The 22008-nt window shown below is 48.1% G+C and overlaps 1 protein-coding gene across 3 annotated transcripts; it reads right to left on the minus strand.

Moving 5' to 3' along the window:
- Positions 1 to 3269: 3269 nt before the first annotated feature.
- On the minus strand, positions 3270 to 14029 carry FIGLA (folliculogenesis specific bHLH transcription factor). 3 transcript variants are annotated; one of them, XM_045007411.1, is made up of 6 exons: positions 13951 to 14029; positions 12857 to 13087; positions 9185 to 9337; positions 6483 to 6719; positions 4868 to 4916; positions 3270 to 3410 (listed from the first exon to the last, which is right to left on the minus strand). In XM_045007411.1, the coding sequence occupies exons 2-5, from the start codon at positions 13085 to 13087 to the stop codon at positions 4896 to 4898; spliced, it is 642 nt and encodes a 213-aa protein (XP_044863346.1). In that variant the 5' UTR covers positions 13951 to 14029; the 3' UTR covers positions 3270 to 3410; positions 4868 to 4895. The 3 variants fall into 3 exon arrangements, with proteins under 3 accessions (XP_044863346.1, XP_044863344.1, XP_044863345.1); XM_045007409.1 differs by lacking the exon at positions 13951 to 14029 and adding an exon at positions 13791 to 13923; XM_045007410.1 differs by lacking the exon at positions 13951 to 14029 and adding an exon at positions 13791 to 13922 and having other exon boundaries at positions 12857 to 13096.
- Positions 14030 to 22008: the final 7979 nt, after the last annotated feature.

Below are 22008 nucleotides of genomic sequence, written 5' to 3' on the forward strand. Positions count from 1 at the left end.
ACAACATCCTTTTTGAACGATGGGCACCGGAGCTCAACACAGTATTCCAGCTGGGTTATACGAGTGTAAAATAGAGGTAAAATAACCTCTCTAACCCGACTTGTGATTCCTGTTTATGCATCCAAAAATTGCATTAGCCTTTTTGGCTACAGAATTGCACGAGGCTCATGTTCTGCTGATGATCCCTAGATCTTTGTCAGAGTGACTGCTTCCCAAGATAGAGCCCTCCATGTAGTATGGCCTATATTCTTTGTTCCAAGATGTATACATTTAGCCATATTAAAAACACATTGTTTGCAGCCAGCTTACCAGACAATCCAAATTGCTCAGTATCTGTGACCTGTCCTCTTCATTAGTTACCACTCCCCAAATCTGTGTGTTATCTGCAAACTTGATCAGTGATTATATTTTCTTCCAGGTCATTAATAAAAGTGTTAAATAGCGTAGGCTCAAGAATCAATCCCTGTGGGAGCCCACTAGAAACACACCTGCTCAGTGATGATTCACCATTAACAATTACCGTGAGACCTCGCCGCCAAGGTTTAACACGTCATGTTGATTTTATATAATTCTAGATTTTTTAAAATAAAATAAAATAGAATAATTGAATATTAGGGTTGAAAGAGACCTCAGGAGGCTATCTAGTCCAACTCCCTGCTCAAAGCAAGACCAGCCAGGGCTTTGTCAAGCTGGGCCTTAAAAACCTCTAAGGAAGGAGATTCCACCACCTCCCTAGGGAACCCATTCCAGTGCTTCACCACCCTCCTAGTGAAACAGTATTTCCTCATATCCAGCCTAGACCTCCCCCACTGAAACTTGAGACCATTGCTCCTTGTTCTGCCATCTGCCACCACTGAGAAAGGCTGAGCTCCATCCTCTTTGGAACCCCTTTCAGGTAGTTGAAGGCTGCTATCAAATCCCGCTTCGCTCTTCTCTTCTGCAGACTAAATAATCCCAGGTCCTTCAGCCTCCTAATAATTTTCGTTGCCCTCTGCTGGACTCTCCAATTTGTCCACATCCCTTCTGTAGTGGGGGGCCCAAAAACTGGACACAATTCTTCAGATGTGGCCTCACTAGTGCCGAATAGAGGGGAATAATCACTTCCCTCAATGTGCTGGCAATGCTCTTTCTACAACATTTTGCAGTATCAAGTCAATATCTTACAGAAATCTAAGTACTACATCAACCATATTATCTTTATCAACTGAACTTGTAACCTCATCAGAAAAGGATTTTCCATAAACCCATGTTAATTGGCATTAATTATATTCCCCTCCTTTAATTCTTTATTAATTGAGTCCTGTAGCAGCTGCTCCATCTTTCCAGGATCATCCTTCCTCTCTCCACTCTAGTTAATCTTCCTCCCCGTTCTAGTCAACCATGACTCTGTTTCTTCACACTCTTCCTAAATGATGGCATAGTGTTCCTGTGTGCCGTTAAACAGCTGACAAGCTCCAGCCCAGAAGTTGCTGGTGTGATTAAACACTCCATCAGCTTGCTGGGGGCTGCTGAAGAAGGCTTAAGTCAATCTACACAAAGCTCACGATCTCAGAGCAGTGCAAGTTCTCTTTGGTAAATCATTACAAAACAGCTCCTATTGATAAAATGCTCGGCAATGAAAGGTACTTGGCCCTTTTCTAGTGCTCCCCATGATTGGGGGCGGGGGTACATTCTCAGCTTTACAGAAGTTATGGTTTCTTGCCCTAGCTGAATTCTGTCACTGGATCTCTGTGGACCAAGTCTACATTACAAGCTAGCGGTGCGATTCTCCTGCTTATGTCCATGACTAGCACAAGTATAAATAGCAGCGTAGCCATGGGTACTGGCAGCAGAGGCATAGCATTCAGGCAGGTTTGTTCTCAGCACGGCTACGCTATGCTTCTGCTGCGGCTACAGTACTTACACTTGTATTAGCTGAATGCGAGCCAGAGAGTCACAGCTCACAGTGTAAACACAGCCTCAGATTTTAGGAGCCCGAGGCTGCTGAGTCCCTGTTCCAACCACTACATTGTAGCGGGGGGAGATTTTCAAAAGTGCTCAGCTTTGGCCTCACTCTGCTCACTTGGACGTCAAAGGTAGAGTTCCCATTGACTTCCGTGCAAGTGGAGCTAGGCCAATGCTGAGCATGTTTCTCTTTGGGGGCAGGGATTGTGAGATTAGGTACAGCACCTAGCACCGCGGGGCCTCTGTCCTATCAGGCCTCAGGATGGCCCTGGAGTACAAGTAATATTCAGACTGCTTACTCACTTTACATACTACTAATCCTTAATACTTGTAAAAAAAAACTTTGAAGATGTAAGATACTAATTAAGCCTTAACACCCCATAATGGAGGAATTATCCGCATTTTACAGATGTGCCAATGGAGATACAATTGATTAACTCATTTGTCCAAAGCTGCAGAAAGGTAATGTCAGACACGGTTAGAACAAAGTCGCACAGGTCCCTCTCGTCCTCGGCGTGTTCTGGTACAGAAAGCAAGCAGTCAAATAGCTATTTATTCTTGCTGTCTCCCTTACAAGAGAGTTCTGTCTTTTGTTACCTCTTCAGACAGGCAGTATGTACCATCACACACACATCCCTACCCAATGCCCCTGGCTCTAGGAAGAACCATTTCCCCCATTTGGGATGCTTGAGGGATAATTTTTAGGAGCTCTGAGCAACCTATTTTATCTGAAATCAGTAAGCCCTGAAACTGCTCAGCAGCTCATCTCTTCTGAAAAGACAGGCCAGGATGTTTTAAGAGATGGGATCCCCAAAACTACAGCACAGAAAAATCAGGAGCCAGTTCTGAAAATCTGGGCTTAAATGCTGGTTTGTAATTGCATCTCAGTTTAAAGATGAAAAGTTCATTGAGGAATTCAGAGGACAGAAACTAATTGTATATAAAAGGAGGAAGTTTTTATAACACAAGTCCATTTGTTTCCTATATTAATGTTTGCCTACACACAGATTTGCACCAAAATAATGAGAGCTGTTTTCATTCACCCCTTTTGTTATTTCTAGGGTTGGCTGGAAAAAAAAATCCATTTAATGACAAATGGACATTTCAAAATTAGCTTTTGTTCCCCATCTCAATAAATCTGCATTTTCCAGCAAAAATCTTTGTAAAATAAAATAAAAAAAACCAATTTCCAACCAGCTCTACTTATTTCTGTGCACATCTGTGCACCCGCTAGCCATTAGGAAAAAGTTTCTTTTGTGAAATAAGACTAAGATCAGGCTTCAAGAGTGGGGAAAAAAAACATAAGCTGGAGAGAATATGCAGCTTCTGGTAGTTTATTGATTATTTTTTAAAATAAAGTTTTTGTAAAGCAAAACAAAAAACACAACACCCATTCGGGGAAACTCAAGTTTTCATTAAATCTCACTTGAAAAGAAGATCATCCACGTATCCATAGTGTTTGGTACCTGAAAGACAGTGTGGTTAAGAGACTATAACTTGTAGCAGTTTTAGGAAGTGAAGTTACCTGGCAATGAAAAAAATATCTAGTGGCAGTGCTTGTCAAGAGTCAGAGTTTAAGGCCAGATCATCCAGTCTGACCGCCTGTGGATCATAGACCACTAAACCCAACGACCAAAAGATTACAGCTCACAGGAGATTAGACCAGGGGCGGCTCTACGAATTCCGCCGCCCCAAGCAGGGCGGCGCGCTGCGCCGCTCACGCGGCCGGGCGCCGGTCCCGCGCCTCCGCAGGACCTCCCGCAGACGTGCCGCTGGTCCCGCGCCTACGGTGGAGCTTCCGCAGTCATGCCTGCGGGACGTCCACACGAGCCGCGGGACCAGCGCACCGGCCGCAGTCATGCCTGTGGGAGGTCCGGTCGTCCCGCGGCTCCGTTGGACCTCCCGCAGGCATGACTGCGGAAGGTCCGCCGTATCCGCCTGCCGACAAAAGGCCGCTCCAAGCGTGCGCTTGGCGCGCTGGGGTCTGGAGCCGGCCCTGGATTAGACTGTTCTATGACACAGGCAGATAACAGGAGGGACTGGGGCAGATCATGCCCCTGAAATTATTGAGATATACCCAGATATTCTTGGGAAGTCGCAGGGGCAGGGGTGGTGTCCCTAGCCTCTGTTTGCCAGAAGCTGGGAATGGGCGACAGGGAATGGATCACTTGATGATTCCTGTTCTGTTCATTCCCTCTGGGGCACCTGGCATTGGCCATTGTTGGAAGACAGGATACTGGGCTAGATGGACCTTTGATCTGACACAGTATGACCATTCTGATGATCCTCACGCTGCAGAGGAAAGGCAAAAACCTCCCAAGATCACTGCCAATATGACCGGGGGGTAAATTCCTTCCTGACCCCACTTATGGAGATCAATTAGACCCTGAGTATATGAGCAAAAAATCAGCCAGCCTCCCGAGAGAATGCTCAGTGCCACATCAGAGCACTGACTTTCCTGGTCCAGTGTCCCATCTCCAGCCATGGCCTTCCCTGATGCTTCAGAGGAAGGAGCTCAAAAAAGAAATTGCAGAACTTTGACACCCTCAGAGGCTTATCTAGGTTTATTTATGATGGGGATCATTCCTTGTCACCTCTCCGCTTTCATGCCACCCCTTGATTTTTACCCTCAATAATTGTAAAGGAGCAGGTGCAGGAGGCATGCTAATACAGGGCAGAGGAAATACCTTCAATTTCATCTTTCCTGTAGCCACACATCGTGTCCAATCCTCAGCCTGCATAAATCAGCAATAGCTCCAGAATCTGGCCCAGAGCCTCCACTCCTATGGAGATCACCCACCCTGTGCTTTCCCACTGAGTACTGCACAAGGATTTGTAGCATCAAGATTCGTGCACTAGAATCGGACAGCAAATAAACTAAAAATGCCCTGCGCCAGGTTATTAGATAGTACAGACAACTTACTTCAGACTAGTCAGGAGAGCTTGCCATTTTAGTGATTTGTTTGATACACCTTTAAAAAAAAAGAAATTCGGACACTTTATTCAAGGATATTCATTAAGTTGCTTCTGGGGATTGTATTAAATCAAATTTGAAAACAATTGCTGCAGGACACTTCTTAAACAGAAGTGCACAAGCCTATATCAGACCTGAGCTCTATGAATACTAGAAAAACTAGAGGGTTTGCAATTAGTTTCACATTTCTTCATAAAAAAGAATGATATTAAAGCCTCAGCTAACAGAAGCAAGTCGTATTCTGAATCAATATCTGAAGCTTCCTCTCACGCTCTTGTCTGTTACAACTATAGATAAAACAGAGTTGCCTGCAGCCAAGTAGTTGTTTGTGTGAACTACTGTCTACTTTGTACAACTCTAAATTACAAGATTGGAAAACAGCTTTGCAGCTTTCTTGGGGGCCTGGCCAATGCACAATGCCCTCCCTGTGGTATTTTAATGATTACTGCACTTTAAAAAAGGATCTTTTCCCACAAGGTGATCTTCACAATAAGGGTCTTGGGATGGAGCAACACAGAAGCCTGATGTTAAACAAAGATGTACCGTTTTTAAATCCCCTCATGCTCTAAAGCAGGGGTAGGCAACCTATGGCACACGTGCCGAAGGCAGCACACAAGCTGATTTTCAGTGGCACTCACACTGCCCAGATCCTGGCCACCGGTCCGGGGGGCTCTGCATTTTAATTTAATTTTAAATGAAGCTTCTTAAACATTTTTTAAATCTTATTTACTTTACATACAACAATAGTTTAGTTATATATTATAGACTTATAGAAAGAGACCTTCTAAAAATGTTAAAATGTATTACTGGCACGCCAAACCTTAAATCAGAGTGAATAAATGAAGACTCGGCACACCACTTCTGAAAGGTTGCCGACCCCTGCTCTAAAGCAAGGGTGCTTCATCGGATAGCTGGATTTTCAGAATTACTGAGCATCCAGTTTGTTAAAGTCATGGGGAAGCACATATGCACTGCACCTCTGGGGTGAACCCATTTATTTAGTTGCCTAATTTAGGCAGACAAGTTCATAATGTTGGTTTCACTTTTTTGATGCCTGAGATCTAAACATACTCACAAAATTTGAACTACAAGAACTCGTAAAAGTGTTCCAAAAACCCAAAGCTAAAAAACGTAAAGCCAGCCAAGGCAATTAAATTCAACAAAAATCCCCCACCCTCTAACTGCCCATACCCAAGCCTTCTCTGGATGTCTGTGAGAAGAGGTGGACCTTGCAACATGCCCTAGAGGTCAACAGACTCAAGCTATTTTGGACCAACAGGCAAGGGAGAAAATTGCAACTTAAGGACATTTCAATAGAGCCACACCTGCTTTCTTTCCATTCAAGCACCTTTGCTGATTACAGCGATGGCAGTGTCACACAAGGAGAGCAATTTCCCAGGTCGGAAGATTGCAGGCTATTTAGGACTCTATAGGTCAAAAAATAAGGCTAGAATGGTACATCTAGGGATGGTGTATGTGTTATCCTGCCTCAGCATGGGGGTATGGACTAGATGGCCTCTTGAAGTCCCTCCCACTTCTATTAAACTCAGACATTCGCTCTTACCAGCCTTCCATTCTTCTGGATTTGTACGATCCCCAAGTAAGAAGGAAGGATGCTCCGGCCCCAAACGTATACAGGGTTCTCCACTACATTGCTTGTCCAAGCTACGCTCATGTCGTTTTCAGTCCTGATATAACAGCCGGCGCTCTGTGGCAGGGCACTTCCCCCAAAGCCTTCCTCTAAGGAGACTGGCATGGACACGCTGCTGGCTAACTCCTGATCAACAGGGTCTTCCAATTTCTAGAAGCAACAGAAGGCAGCGTAAAGACAGGAGAGCTTAGGTAACCATCACTCAAACAAGGCATTGCAGAGGTCGCTACTGCAGTAAGCCATTACATATCAAAACCAGTATGAAGAAGCCAAACCAATTGGCCTTCTTAAGAACCAGAGGGTGGCAGCTGCTATACAGGAGCCCAGGAAGGACTAAAACAGAGGGTAAGTGGTAACAAAGAATAATCTCTGTAACCTTAAATACGAGAGACATGGGCTGAAGGTGTCTTCATAGAGTCTGAGAAATGCTAGAAGGATCCCAGTGGGTAAGTTGTACCATATTCTAGCCCAGGGATGGGCAAACTTTTTGGCCTGAGGGCCACATCGGGGTTCCAAAATGGTATGGAGGGTTGGGTAGAGAAGGCTGTGCCTCCCCAAACAGCAAGGCCCCTGCCCCTTATCTGCCCCCTACCACTTCCCGCCCCCTGACTGCCCCCCTCACAACCCCAACCCATCTAACCCCCCCCCCGCTCCTTGTCCTCTGACCACCCCCTCCTGGGACCCCCTTGCCCCTAACAGCCCCCCCCCGGGACCTTCCCCATCCACCCCCCTCTGTTCCTCGTCCCCTGACTGCCCCCCAACCTCCACCCCATCAAACTAACCCCTGTCCCCTGACTGCCCCCTGGGACGCCCTGCCCCTTATCCAACTCCCCCCCCCACACACACACTCCCTGCCCCCTTACCATGCCGCTCAGAGCAGCAGGACTGGCAGCCACGCCGCCCAGAGCGCTGGCAGCATGGTGAGCTGAGGCTCCAGGGGCGGGGGGAACAGCAGGGGAGGGGCCAGGGGCTAGCCTCCCCAGCTGGGAGCTCAAGGGCAGGGCAGGGCAGGACGGTCCTGCGGGCCGTAGTTTGCCCACCTCTGTTCTAGCCCCTACAGCATACAGGTTATGCAGATACGGACATCAAACTCTCACTCCTCAGTGCATATCACCTCTGGGTTGGGCTCAGCCTTAAATTGGGCACAGAGGAGTCTGTGCAGCTCAATTACCAGGAGAGAGGAGAGTGCAAGAACATGGAACTGAAAGTAGACTACTCCCTTGCTTCAAAATAAACCTTCTTCCAGATCCTTAGCATGTAAATTATGCCAGCTTAAACTCCTTTATACACGTGCAGTTTTATGTTTTCCCTCAAAGATACTTGCAGCTCATGACAAAATGCTGCATTGCATAAAAAACACTGGAGGGCCAACCCTAGCACGCCGGCTCAGTGCTTCTGCAGCTTTCTGCTCCATTCTGCGGCCTTCTTCATACAAACCCTCACCGGGCTCACTTACCTTCCTGAAAGCTCCAGCGAAGTATTTTCAGAGGCAGCCAATGTGGAAGCTACCTCCAAATCTAAAAGACTGAAGGACTAAAGCCGGTTGGGGGGGGGGGGGGGAATTGGGATCTCCTCCATTTCCCTTGCCCCAGGGGGAAAAAAACTAGAAAAAATAGAAAGTTTCAAAACTCCAGTTTTTATTTCAAATAAATTTTTTTAGCTTTTCAGTGTTTGGAAAAAAAATCAAAAAGTTTGGGCACTGGAATTTCGCCTCCTTCTCTTCTTTTTTGCTGCTGGATAAAAGTAAACTGAAAGTGGGGGGGGGGGAAACCCATCCTCCCTTTTACTTTTTCCACTTGAAAAGTGGAAGGGAAGTGTAAGAAAATAAAGTAAAAGAAGTTACTTTAGCTGACTTCCGTCCCCTCCATGTACATAGTTTCAGTGGCTTTTTCTTTACTTTCAGTTTTCTACCTCCCTGTCCCACCTAGGGTGACCAGACATCCTGATTTTATAGGGATGGTCCTGATATTTTGAGCTTAGTCTTTTATAGGCACCTATTACCCCCAATCCCATCCCAATTTTTCCACACTTACTATCTGGTCACCCTACTCCCCACCCCCATTTACAGGGTGGGAGGGAGAAAAAGGATTAAAAACCAAACACATTTCTCAGTTTCCAGAAGCCAAAAAACAAAATTCTTCCCTTGCAAAAAAATTATTTAATAAAAACTTGCATTTTCCAACAAAAAAGTTCATCTGAGAGCTTTCAAGCAGCTCCCAAGGATTATAGCTGTAATTGCTTAGCTCATAAGAAAGGTTTGTTTCATAACCCAGCTACTTTTGTATTCCTGTGAATGAGTAACTGACAGGAAGCATTTATGGCAGGGAGAGATGACCAGTACATTAAAAATGGCAGCTTTCCAATTGCTAAAGTGCTGCTTTATTTTGCTATTGGAAGACTGTGAAGTAGAAGGGACAGGTAGAAAGGGGGCATGATGTTTTAACACATTATATTAAATATTGAATGCAAAATACCCATGAATTAAGCTCAAATTCTGGTTGGATGTTAGTGATTACATTAAGAGTCATTAAGTTGCATTCACATACATGCTGGTACCAAGACCCCTTGTGAGAATTATAGATTTATTACACAGAGAGGGGAAGGTTCTTGTGTACCTCAAAGCCTCCAGTTTCTTCCAAAATCAAGTGGAGCAGGCGTATATATTCAGTGGCTGCTTTAAGGGTGTCGACCTTACTAGGCTTCCGGTCTTTAGGTATCAGCGGCACGATGGTCTTCAGCTTTGAGAAGCCACTGTTCAAGTTTTTTATCTATCAAAGATATTGAAGAGGAAATTAAACAAAATTCAGTCCATTAGGTGCAGAACTCCGTCCACCCAGTGGTGAAAAGGGGAAACTTTTAAAGGCAGCTCATTTTAAAATGGATAGATCAGTTACATTCTGCATTAAGAATAATTGGTTGCCCTTTATGAAAAGATTAAATGCAGTTTTAATGACCGCTTAATCGATGGTTGTAGAGTCTAACACATGGATAGGTGGCTTGTAACCATCTGTAATACCTTTCACTGATGTGCCATCTACCACATGCATCAGTCATTGATTAACCCTTTATTAATGGAAACTTAATGTAAAGTGCAACTGAATTAGTAACTGTATGTGGGATAATCCATCACCTGCGTATCCTGGGAAAAATGAGGGTAACCACACAGTTGTGATCAAATAGCAAAGCTGAGGGCATCAGTGCTGGGGGTGCTACAGCATTAAACAAGAAGGTCCATGGGCATCTTAGGCATTCTGTTCTAAGACGAGTCACTGGTCTGATTACTGCAATTCCGATGTAAAAGCTTTAAGCTCACCAGGCTCAGATTTTTAAAAGATACTTAGGTGTTGCTCCGTTCAGCCTTGCAATGCTAAATCGATTTAGAAGCCCTAGTCTCATTTTCAAAAGGATTTAGATACTTAGAGCCAAAATCCTATTAATGGCCAATGGGATTTAGGCCTATGGGCCTAACTCCCTTTTGAAAAGGAGACTGAGGCTCCTAAATCGGTTTAGCGTGGCAACGCTGACTGTGCAGAAGCACCTCAAAAAATCTGGGTCTTAGATCAGAAGGCTATAGACAACTTTACACAAGCAAGTAACTTGTGAGTAGTTCCGCTGAACCCAAAGGGACTACTGGTGCAGAAGCTTGCGCAGGATCTGACTACAGCTGAGGGCAAGGACCTTCGGCATATTCGCCCAAGTTGTGTTAGCAATTAGTTATGTGAGAATGTTTGAAAATAACTGCCTACTGCACATGCTGCAGCTGTGTTTACTGACCACTCTAACCATCCAGATGCGTCACAGCATTCTGATCGGGTGCACTTCCATCAGCATGCCATTATTTGAAACTCACCTGCCAAATACATTTTGCATTGACATTGTGCATCCTTTCAGTTCTCTCTCTTCAGTCTATACTTGGTACGGTGCCAACCTAGAGTTGCCGTGATATGAATTTTGAATTTCTTAACTTTTTGTTCATAACAACTTGGTCATTTTGTTGCATCAGAGTCTTTTGCACTGAGACCGTAACATTATTTACGCTGAGCAAATTTTGATGGAGTAGGTGACGAGCCAAATATCTAGTATTGCTTGTACACCGTGACCTAGGTCTTCCAAAAACAGTTTTTTGCAGCAACAAGCAAGCTTGCAAATATGTTTGGCAAGTGCTGATCACCCAGCCATTTCTCTATTTGGATAGGTTATCTAGAATACATAATGTACACTCCTCATTTGCAGATAAGAGTCACTTTCACAAGCATTCAAAGCACATCTGTTGCTGAACTGTGACAACTTTCCCATGTCATGGGCTGTCTTCTGTAACTGCCCCAGGCGTAGCGCTCCCATTCATTTGAGGAGTAGTTCTGCGCATGGAGCTGCTACTGTAGCAAGGCTACAGTATCAGATCTGATTAATTTGAAGAAGGCCACACAGGGAGAGTTAGGGATCTTCATTGGTTGGGGGCGGGGGGGGAGTCATTCCAAAAGGAGAGGGAAAAGAACCTCACTCTTACATTCTAAGTTCTTTAGAGCGAGGACTGTCGTCATGTCCAGCAGCACCAGCACAGGGGTGGACAAACTACAGCTTGGGGACTGCATCCGGCTCTTCAGACATTTTAATCCAGCCCTCGAGCTCCTGCCAGGGAGCAGGGAACCACAACCAAAGGGAGCTGCAAGGGTGGCACCTGCGGACAGGGCAGCGCCCAGGACCGCCTGGCTGTGCCTACAAGTAGGAGCTGGAGGGGGACATGACGCTGCTTCTGGGAGCTGCTTGAGGTAAACGCCACCTGGAACCTTCACCCTGGACACCCTCCTGCACCGCAACTCCCTGCCTCAGCCCTGATCCCCTCCTGACCTCTGAACCCCTTGGCCCCAGCCTGGAGCACTCTTCTGCACCCCCCAACCCTTCATCCCCACCCCAGAGCCCACATCCACCCAGGGCCGGCTCCAAGTTTTTTGCCGTCCCAAGCAAAAAAAATTTCCAGTGCCCCCCTGGCCCTGCCCCAACTCCACCCCCTCCCCGTCCCATTCCAACCCCTTCTCCAAATCCCAAACCCCGCCTCCTCCCCCAGATGCGCCACATTCCCCCTCCTACCCCTCCAGAGCGGTGGCGTGCCCGGGGGAGGAGGCGGGGCCAGGGATTTGGAGAAGGGGTTAGAATGGGGTGGGGAAGGGGTGGAGTTGGGGCAGGGCCAGTGGGGCCCCCCCAGGGTTACTTCCTGCAGCCCTCCCCACGCCCCCGCCACCGCAGCTCACCTCCACTCCGCCTGCTTCCCCGAGCGCACCGCTGCTGCGCCGCTGCTCCCCACTTCTGCCCAGGATTGGTGCAAAACAGCTGATTCACACGGCAAGCCTGGGAGGGAGGGGGGAGAAGCGCAGCAGTGGCGCGCTCAGGGGAGCAGGTGGCAATGGAGTGGAGGTGAGCTGGGGGGGGGAGCGGTTCCTCTGCCCCCCCAGGGTTACTTCCTGTGGCCCTCCCCACCACCGCAGCTCACCTCCGCTCCGGGCCGGCTCCCGGCTTTTTGCGCCCCAAGCAAAAAAAAAAAAAAAAAAAGAAGGAGCCGGAGTGCCGCTCCTTGGAATGTGCCACCCCATGCTTGGAGCACTGGTGCCTAGAGCCATCCCTGACACCCCCAGCCAGAGCCCACACACACACACACACACATCCCAACCCCCTGCCCCAACCTGGAGCCCCTCCCCGCACCATGAACTCCTCATTTCTGGCCCCACCTCAGAGCCCACAACCCCTGCCGGAGCCCTCACCCCCTCCCACACCCCAACTCCCAGTTTTGTGAGTGTCTATGCCCCCCCCTACAATTTCCATACCCAGTTTGCCCACCCCTGACCTAGCACAACGGGAGCCAGAGCTGACTGTGACTTTATGGCATCACCCCAACAGAAGCGTTGAATAATAATTTAGAGATCTCCACAGAAACCAAAGATAAGTTAGACACTAATAATTAATCCCACCCTGTAGCGAAGAGTTGAGCCAGAACTGAAATTTTGTATCAGTATCCCTCCACGATTTGGGGTGATTGAAGCCCAGACTGAGGTGAGAATTTCTGTAGTCCTGGATCAGGACCTCCTTGTTCCCACCATGAGCCCGGGTCACTGGATCACGTTGGAACGTTAGAGAAACAAAATGTAGAAGTTCAGACTCATTTCCCCCAACTGCCCAATTCTCCAGCCGGCTCGCCAACAGCTTATTTGCCCCACTGAAGCTTTAAAAACAAAAAGCAGCTGTTTATTTTTGATGGAGAACAAGAGGCCCTGCGGCATCTGCAGCCCCCTTACCCTCTCTCTCTCCTTGGCGTTAGCCGCCTGTCTCCTCTCCAAGACCTCCTCCAGGTTCTCGGTGGAGAGGTAGTGCCCAGAGGGCTGCCTCTTCATCCTCGTGATGGCTGCCATGAAAGGGAGGGGGCCAAACTGCTCGCTCAGGACATCTCCCAGAACCTCAGGCACGGGGGTCACCAACAGAGGCACCCGGTGCTGCTGCTCCTCTTCCTCAGAAACTTGCTCCGCCATCTGTGATGTCTCAAAGCAAATCAGTTGCCACTCAGGTCCAACAAGGCAAAGGAGCACCTAAGTTGGCGGGGGGCTTCTCTTGCTCCACTAACTGCCCCAGGTAACGGGACTGGCTATTCCTTTGGGGAGGAATGTGGGAGTCGGGGGGGGGGCTAGCAGGTATAATGGGGTGGGGGCACTGCTCACCTGTGGGGTATTTTGGTGACAGTGGCTAGCTGCTCTGACAGCCTCAGGGAGCAGAGAGAAGAGGGCACTCAATACTTCCCCCCAGGTAACACAGAGCTCACCGCTGTATTTTTGGGGGTGGCCACAGTGGAACCCCCAGAGGGTACAATGGAGGGGTGCACTTCTCACCAGGGGGTGAGCCACTCTGGGAACTCCCAGAAAACACAATGAGGGGGGCACTTCTCGCTGGGGGGGGTGAGCCGCTCTGGGAGCCCCCAGAAAACACAAGAAGGGGCAGTAGCAGTCCTTCCGGGGTGTCCATTGCTCACATGACTCTGGTGGTGTAGGACTCCAGAGAGGTGCAATGGGGGTGCCCTAGAAGCCCCCCATGTGCTTGGCTCCCCTATGATGGGGGGGTGCAGGAGTCAATAGAGAATCCAATAGGCGCCCCCCCAGGACACACTGGCGGGCAGAGATGAGTAGTGGGGAGCTGCTCACCCCCTCTGTGTGTGTGTGTGTCGGGGGGGGGGGGGGTTACCTGGCTCAGCTGGGGGAGGGGCAGCAGGGAGCCCAGGACAGGTGTCTCGTTCCCCCTGGAGACGCAGCGCAGGGCGGGACAGAGCAGCTCGGAGGCCCCCGGGGGTAACTCTCCCGCCCGCGCTGAGCAGCTCGGACGCGGCGTCCCTAAGGAGCCGCACCTGGGGCTGCCGCAAGGCGCGCCCGGCCCCGCTCTCCGCCTGGGGGCGCTGTCCGCGGCCGGGCTGGGTTAGCCCCGGGGCACACACCCCCACACACATTTGGCATCATGGCAATTTGTTATAGGCTTTTCAGCGGGTTCATCCTCAATTTTGTTACTCAGAGTTCACGGTGATCTGCCGGTTGACTCGAGTGTAAGGTTGCTGTGGATCATAACCTGCATGAAAAGGTATTCATCTCCTAAATACAGAATTTAGGGACAGATTTTGCTGTTTTGAGAATCTGATTATTAGTGATGAGAGGGATTTTTTTGCCAACAGCTGCAATGTAACACTAGATGGCACTATTTTACCTGCCTATTTTCTACTCTTCCCATATCGTTCCCTTCTCTTCTTCCGACAAAGGGACAAAAATATCACCATCATCAGTAAGGATTTAAAAGATATTTCCCATCACTGTGTTGCCATCATGCTGTTACAATTCAAAAGTGCTGTAGCTTGGAGAAAATACATGATCACATAGAGGTCCTTAAATTATTTGCAAATAACGGCCAACTTGTGGAGCGATGAAGCAATGAAAACTCAGGGTACGTCTACACTACGGGACTATTCCGAATTTGCATAAACCGGTTTTGTAAAACAGATTTTATAAAATCGAGTGTGCGCGGCCACACTAAACACATTAAATCGGTGGTGTGCGTCCATGGTCCGAGGCTAGCGTCGATTTCTGGAGCGTTGCACTGTGGGTAGCTATCCCGTAGCTATCCCATAGTTCCCGCAGCCTCCCCCGCCCCTTGGCATTTCCGGGTTGAGATCCCAGTGCCTGATGGGGCAAAAATCATTTTCGCGGGTGGTTCTGGGTACAGCCTCACCCCTCCCTCCCTCCCTGACAGCGGCAGACAACCGTTTCGCGCCTTTTTTGCTTGGTGAACCGTGCAGACGCCATAGCACAGCAAGCATGGACCCTGCTCAGCTCCATACCGCAATCGTGGATGTTTTAAACACCTCGCGCACTCTCGTGCAGTATATGCTGAACCAGGACCTTCGAACCGAGGCGAGTAAGAGGCGGATACGGCAGCGCGGCGATGACAGTGATGAGGACGTGGACACAGAATTATCTCAAACCGCGGGCCCCGGCGCTTTGGAGATCCTGATGGTAATGGGGCAGATTCTATCCATTGAACGCCGATTTTGGGCCCGGGAAACAAGCACTGACTGGTGGGACCGCATTGTGTTGCAGGTGTGGGACGATTCCCAGTGGCTGCGAAACTTTCGCATGCGTAAGGGCACTTTCATGGAACTTTGTGACTTGCTTGCCCCTGCCCTGAAACGCCATAATACCAAGATGAGAGCAGCCCTCACAGTAGAGAAGCGAGTGGCGATAGCCCTGTGGAAGCTTGCAACGCCAGACAGCTACCGGTCAGTCGGGAATCAATTTGGAGTTGGAAAATCTACTGTGGGGGCTGCTGTGATGCAAGTAGCCAAAGCAATCACTAAGCTGCTGCTACGAAAGGTTGTGACTCTGGGAAACGTGCAGGCCATAGTGGATGGCTTTGCTGCAATGGGATTCCCTAACTGTGGGGGGGCAATAGATGGAACCCATATCCCTATCTTGGCACCGCAGCACCAGGGCACCCAGTACGTAAACCGGAAGGGGTACTTTTCAATGGTGCTGCAAGCACTGGTGGATCACAAGGGACGTTTCACAAACATCCACGCGGGATGGCCAGGGAGGGTTCATGACGCTCGCGTATTCAGAAGCACTACTCTGTTTAAACGGCTGCAACAAGGGACTTACTTCCCAGACCAGAAAATAACAGTTGGGGATGTTGAAATGCCTGTCGTTATCCTGGGGGACCCAGCCTACCCCTTGATGCCATGGCTCATGAAGCCATACACAGGCAGCCTGGACAGTGGTCAGGATCTGTTCAATTACAGGCTGAGCAAGTGCAGAATGGTGGTGGAATGTGCATTTGGCCGTTTAAAGGCGCGCTGGCGCACATTACTGACTCGCTCAGACCTCAGCCAAACCAATGTCCCCTATGTTATTGCTGCTTGCTGTATTCTCCACAATCTCTGTGAGAGTAAGGGGGAGACCTTTATGGCGGGGTGGGAGGCTGAGGCAAATCACCTGGCCGCTGATTACGCGCAGCCAGACACCAGGGAGATTAGAAGAGCACACCAGGAAGCGGTGCGCATCAGAGAAGCTTTGAAAACGAGCTTCATCAATGGCCAGGGTACAGTGTGACTGCTGTGTTTGTTGATGAACACCCAACCCCCTTGATTGACTCAGTCCCTGTAAGCAACTCCCCCTCCCCCTTCGAGTACAGCTTACTTATGCAAATAAAGTCACTCATTTAAAAAGCATGAATTCTTTATTGATTCATTATAAAAAGAGGGAGAGAAGTAAGGGTGTGCTTTGGGAGGAGGAAAGGAGGGATGGAGAAGGCCATTAAAAAAATAAAATTCAGAGTAACGACATCCTTCTGGTTGGGCTGTCCACGGGGGTGGAGTGGGCGGGTGCACGGAGCCTCCCCCCACGCGTTCTTACACGTCTGGGTGAGGAGGCTAAGGAACATGGTGAGGGGGGAGGGTGGTTATACAGGGGCTGCAGCGGCACTCTGTGATCCTGCTGCCGTTCCTGAAGCTCCACAAGACGCCGGAGCATGTCAGTTTGATCACGCAGCAGCCCCAGAGTTGCATCCCGCCACCGCTGATCTTCCTGCCGCCACCGCTGATTTTCCTGCCGGTCTTCCTGCCGCCACCTCTCATCTCGGTTGTCCCTCCTGTCCTCACGTTCATCCCTCCTGTCCTCACGTTCACTGGCCTCTTTCCTGTAATTTGAAACCACGTCCTTCCACTCATTCAGATGAGCTCTTTCATTGCGTGTAACTTCCATAATATCCGAGAACATCTCATCTCGCGTCTTCTTTTTCCTCCGCCTTATCTGTGCTAGCCTTTGGGATGGAGGAGGGACGCTTGAAATATTTGCAGCTGCATGAGGGAGATAAATATTTAGAAAGATACATTTTACAGAACAATGGTTATACTCTTTCACAGTGAAAAGCACTATTCACCTTACATAGCACATGTGATTTCCCTACAAGGTCGCATTTTTCATCTTAATAGTGCCTGCTTGCAACTCTTGGGTTACAGATCTCAGACACAGGTCCAGGCATCAGGATTCAGCTTGCATGCGGCCATGGTAAGCCACTGTCTCAGTGATTTACCCCTCCCCCGCCAACGCATGGCTAATACCACGCTAGCTCCCTGCTAATCAACAACCTTCCCCCTCCCCCCCACCCACTGCTTGTCCGGTAGCTTGGGGAAGATCGCCTCGCCGGTGACCAAACAGAAAAGATCATCGGCATTTCACTCCTCCCCTCCCCCCGCTTCGCTACGTGCAGGAAAGTGTTTTTTTTAAGCTGCTGCATTCCACGAACCCAGTAGAAAAATGGCCACCCCCCCTTACTTAAATTCCTGATTTCTAACCAGGTTATCCTGAACGATATCACTTTGCTGAGGATAACAGAACAAGATAAAGAGCGCATGCTTCTTGAATGCCAGCAGTCACCGGGACCATACGCCGCTATGCTTTGCCACGCAATGATACCTGATTACTTGCTACATGCATGGCATGGTAAAGTGTCCTACCATGGTGGGCGGAACAAGGATGCTTTGCCCAGAAACCTTCTGCAAAGGCTTCTGGAGTACCTACAGGAGCGCTTCATCGAGATGTCCCTGGAGGATTTCCTCTCAATCCCCGGACATGTTAACAAACTTTTCTAAGTAACTATACTGTCTGCGAATGCGTCCCAAGTCCTCAGGGCAAATCAATCATTAAAAAAGGCTTGCTTAAAAAACACTGTTTGCTATTTGCAAAGGTACACTCACCAGAGCTCCCTTCCATGGCGTCATTCTCTGGAATAGTTGCTTGTGAGGGCTGGGAGCAGGGTAATTCCGTCAGGGTGATAAAAAGCTCCTGGCTGCTGGGGGTCACGGAGTGCTGTGTGCTCTCTGCGAGGTCTTCCTCCTCTTCTTCATCTTCATCTTCCCCGTCTGACATGGCAGAGATTACAACCCCCACCTCGGAATCCACGGTCAGGGGTGGGGTACTTGTGGCGCAGCCCCCTAAAATTGCATTCAGCTCAGCATAGAAGCGGCATGTTTTTCGACCTGCCCCGGACCTTCCGTTTGCTTCTTTGGTTTTCTGGTAGGCTTGTCTGAGCTCCTTAACTTTCACTCTGCACTGCACGGAGTCCCTGCTGTGGCCTTTATCCGTCATAGACTTAGAAATTCTTTCAAATACTTTTTCATTTCGTCTTTTGGAACGCAGTTCTGTTAGCACTGAATCCTCTCCCCATATAGCGATCAGATCCATTACCTCCCGAGCGGTCCATGCTGGGGCTCTTTTTCGATTCTCAGGAGACTGCATTGTTAACTGTGCTGATGAGCTGTGCGTGGTCACCTGTGATGATGAGCTCTCCACGCTGGGGAAGCAGGAAATGAATTTCAAAAGTTCGCGGGGCTTTTCCTGTCTACCTGGCCAGTGCATCCGAGTTGAGAATGCTGTCCAGAGCGGTCAGTGGTGCACTGTGGGATAGCTCCCGGAGGCCAATACCGTCGATTGCGGCCACACTAACCCTATTCCGATATGTTAATACCGATATTAGCGCTACTCCTCTCGTCGGGCAGGAGTACAGAAACCGATTTAAAGAGCCATTAAAATCGATATAAGGTGCCTCCTAGTGTGGACGGTTGTGGCGTTAAATCGGTTTTAGGCTCCTAAAACCGATTTAAACGCCTAGTGTAGACCAGGCCTCACTGTACCACACTTACTCCTTTGCTACTGCGCTGCTTGTTCGAGGGACAGTACAAATGCCAGGGTTTGACATTAAGGATAAAAGAAAAGGTAACAAACATGCTTTCCCGGCTGAACTAATTTTTGGAGCTAAACTGAAATCCTCCTGTACCAGAACTGAAGCCCTTACATAAGGTCACATGGATCAGCGGCAGAGTTGAGAATAGAATCCAGGAGCCCACTCCAAGTCCTGTGGTCTAGAGAATAATAATATCACCCCTTCTATAACAGATAGTAAATGGGTGTGAAGTATTTTACCCGAGACTAGAATATATTATTATTATTGTCTATTCATAACTGGAAGTTGGTGACTTCTGTATGACAGCCAGGGGGTTCATTTATTTGAAAAATCAAGAGCCAGTCCCTCTACTTTTTACTCTTGAGAGTGAATTTTGCCTGCATGAGGACTGAGAAAGGCAGGATCTGCCCCAGTTGTGTGTCTTTTATTTAGTGAAGCACATGAGCTGTACTTTTGACAAACACAGAAGGCTCCTGTGTAAATGGGCTGTTAATTCTGACATGAATCTAGCTCTTGGTATGAATCATCTATGTTATATTAATAGTGTGCTACGGTCTGGAGTGAAAGGATTGACCCGATGAGTGGCAGAGACTAAAGTTGACTCATTTTCACTTGTCAGTTGAAATCATCTTTAGCTATCCAGCGTGGGGACCGATTTTCAAATGATGACAGCGCAGCTCCCATTTAGGCACCTACATGCAGTGGCTCGATTTTCCAAAGGGCTCAGCATCCCGCAGCCCCTACTGAGCACACACACTTCAATAAACGCTGCAGATTGCTGAGCACTTTTGGAAACTTGGACCCTGGTGCATGTGCATTTGGTAACCGTGCATGCACAGGCAGGCCATATGTTGTTAGCAGTTCAGTCCGATATGGGTTATTGAGAGGACTTGGCGGCCTGCCCTCAATGATCCTGGCTTGGCAGAGATCCACACCATCCGCCTTATAGTCTGCTAATAAAAGATTAAGATAGAGTCCCCTGGGGGAGTGTTAGCCAGCAGTGAGCATCATGGGGAAGCTTTAGCTGTTCTGTTTGCCCTTGGAGATGCAAAAGCCTTTCATGGTGTTGGCAGAGCTGTTAGGGCATTCCTAACGGCATGTTAGGAACCACTGGGAAAGAGAGAGATTTGAAAACAGAAAATATCATAGTGCCACTATATAAATCCATGGTACGCCCACACCTTGAATACTGCCTGCAGTTCTGGTCGCCACATCTCAAAAAGGATCTATTAAAATTGGAAAAGATACAGAGAAGGGAAACAAAAATGATTAGGGGCATAGAAGAGCTTCCATACAAGGAGAGATTAAAAGGATTGGGACCATTCACTTTAGGAAAGAGACATCAGCGGGGGATATGAGAGAGGTCTGTAACATCATGACTGGTGTGGGGAAAATGAATAGGGAAGTGTTATTTACCCCTCCACATAACAGGAGAACCAGGGGTCACCCGATTACATTAATAGGCAGCAGGTTTAAAACAAACAAAAGGAAGTACTTCTTCACACAGTGCACAGTCAACCTGTGGAACTCATTGCTGAGGGAATGTTGTGAAGGCCAAAAGTATAATTGGGTTCATAAAATAATTAGCTAAGTTCTTGGAGGATAGGTCCATCGATGGCTAATAGCCAAGATGGTCAGGGACACAACCCCATGCTCTGGGTGTCCTAAATGCCTGACTGCCAGAAGCTGAAACTGGACTACAGGAGACGGATCTCTTGATAATTGCCCTATACTGGTCATTCCCTCTGCCCATTATTGGAAGACAGGATACTGGGCTAGATGGGCCATTAGACTGATCCAGTATGGCCATTCTTATGTTCTTATGTTCACTGATACCTGTGCTCAGGGTGGGATAGAAGATGGATATTGGTTCCCATAGTGCACGATCTCACTAATGTGATGGAAGTACAAATAGTGCTGTATGTCATAGGAAACAGGCTCCTTCTTGTTAGAGCAATGAATGGTTCATAGAGAATTTGTTGAGGGTGAATTCACCCCTGTGCAGAGGAGCAGCGTACGGTCATATGACCCATTTGATTGTTGTCAAATGTCCTTTGAATGGAGGGTGACTCAGAGACCAACTCTCAGTGGAGATGTGTCCATATCATTACAACAAAATTCATAACCACAGCTTATCCTAAACTGGCAGCTACCACAGAGAAACCAAAGACTAAACTCTCCTATAGATGGTCTCTGCAGGTGAGGGGTAAGGAGCATTGTGGGACACTTGCCCTGCTGGGCCTGGGCATGTTCTGTGATTTAATAAGGGGCTTCACACTCCAGGAGAGTTAAACCAAAGGCTTCACTAGCATAGAAATCACTGAAGATAAAAAACACTAAAAAAAATTAAGATTTTGTTTCAAATTAAGGGATTACTGGAAGGAATGGGTCATAGGTGTATTTAGCCAACTCATGTGCTCAGATATGGTTGCATATAGAATACAAACTGGATTTGCATTTTCTCTCAAAGTTAGATTAAAGAACACAGGACCCTTTCTACTCTATTTAGCAAAGATTATAATGGGAAGGCTTCCAAAAGGCTAATGAAACCAACATTCCTCACCCCACTGATCACAGGTGGGAGTGTATTTCAAAGGAGTTGCTCAATTATCAGCGTTCCGCCCCACACACCCGTCTGTAACTTCCCCTCATGATTGGCGAAGCTTCCTACATGCAAAGCCCTGGTCTACACTACAAACTTCTGTTGGTATAACTACATCACTTAGGGGTGTGGGAAATTCACACCCCTGAGTGACACCGTTATACCGACTGAACTCCTGGTGTAGACATTTCCCGTCGACATAGCTACCAGGGGAGGTGGATTAACTACACTGACAGGTGAAGCTCTCCATCGGCATAGGTAGTCTTTTCACAAAGCGCTACAGAGGCACAGCTGCAGCACTATAAGTGTAAACAAGTCTCAGGCTGTGCTAATATTTGGCTTCCACACCCACTAAAGTCAATGGGTGTGTCTCCATTGGCTTCAATGGACTTTACATCTGCTCCTAATGAAAGGGTGAAGGAGAATCCCCTTGAGTGATATTTAGGGCTAGAGCAGTGCTGGAACTGGAATTTCCATCTGATGGGAAATTCTGTGATTGTGAAACAGGTTTTTTGTTCCAAAAGGTCACTTCAAAATTTCACTCAAACTTCATTTTGGGTTGACAGAAACATTTCAATA

The sequence above is a fragment of the Mauremys mutica genome, chromosome 2 (genome assembly GCF_020497125.1).
Source record: "Mauremys mutica isolate MM-2020 ecotype Southern chromosome 2, ASM2049712v1, whole genome shotgun sequence".
NCBI classification, from domain to species: Eukaryota; Metazoa; Chordata; order Testudines; family Geoemydidae; genus Mauremys; species Mauremys mutica.

Excerpts from the sequence above, each read along its gene's own strand:
- FIGLA (XM_045007411.1), bottom strand. The coding sequence starts at position 13,087 with ATGGCGGAGCAAGTTTCTGAGGAAGAGGAGCAGCAGCACCGGGTGCCT. Across the intron at positions 6,720-9,184 it reads AAGAAACTGGAGGCTTTGAG|AAATTGGAAGACCCTGTTGA; the intron begins GTACACAAGAAC and ends TGTTGCTTCTAG. Across the intron at positions 4,917-6,482 it reads TCCAGAAGAATGGAAGGCTG|GTGTATCAAACAAATCACTA; the intron begins GTAAGAGCGAAT and ends TTTTTTTTAAAG.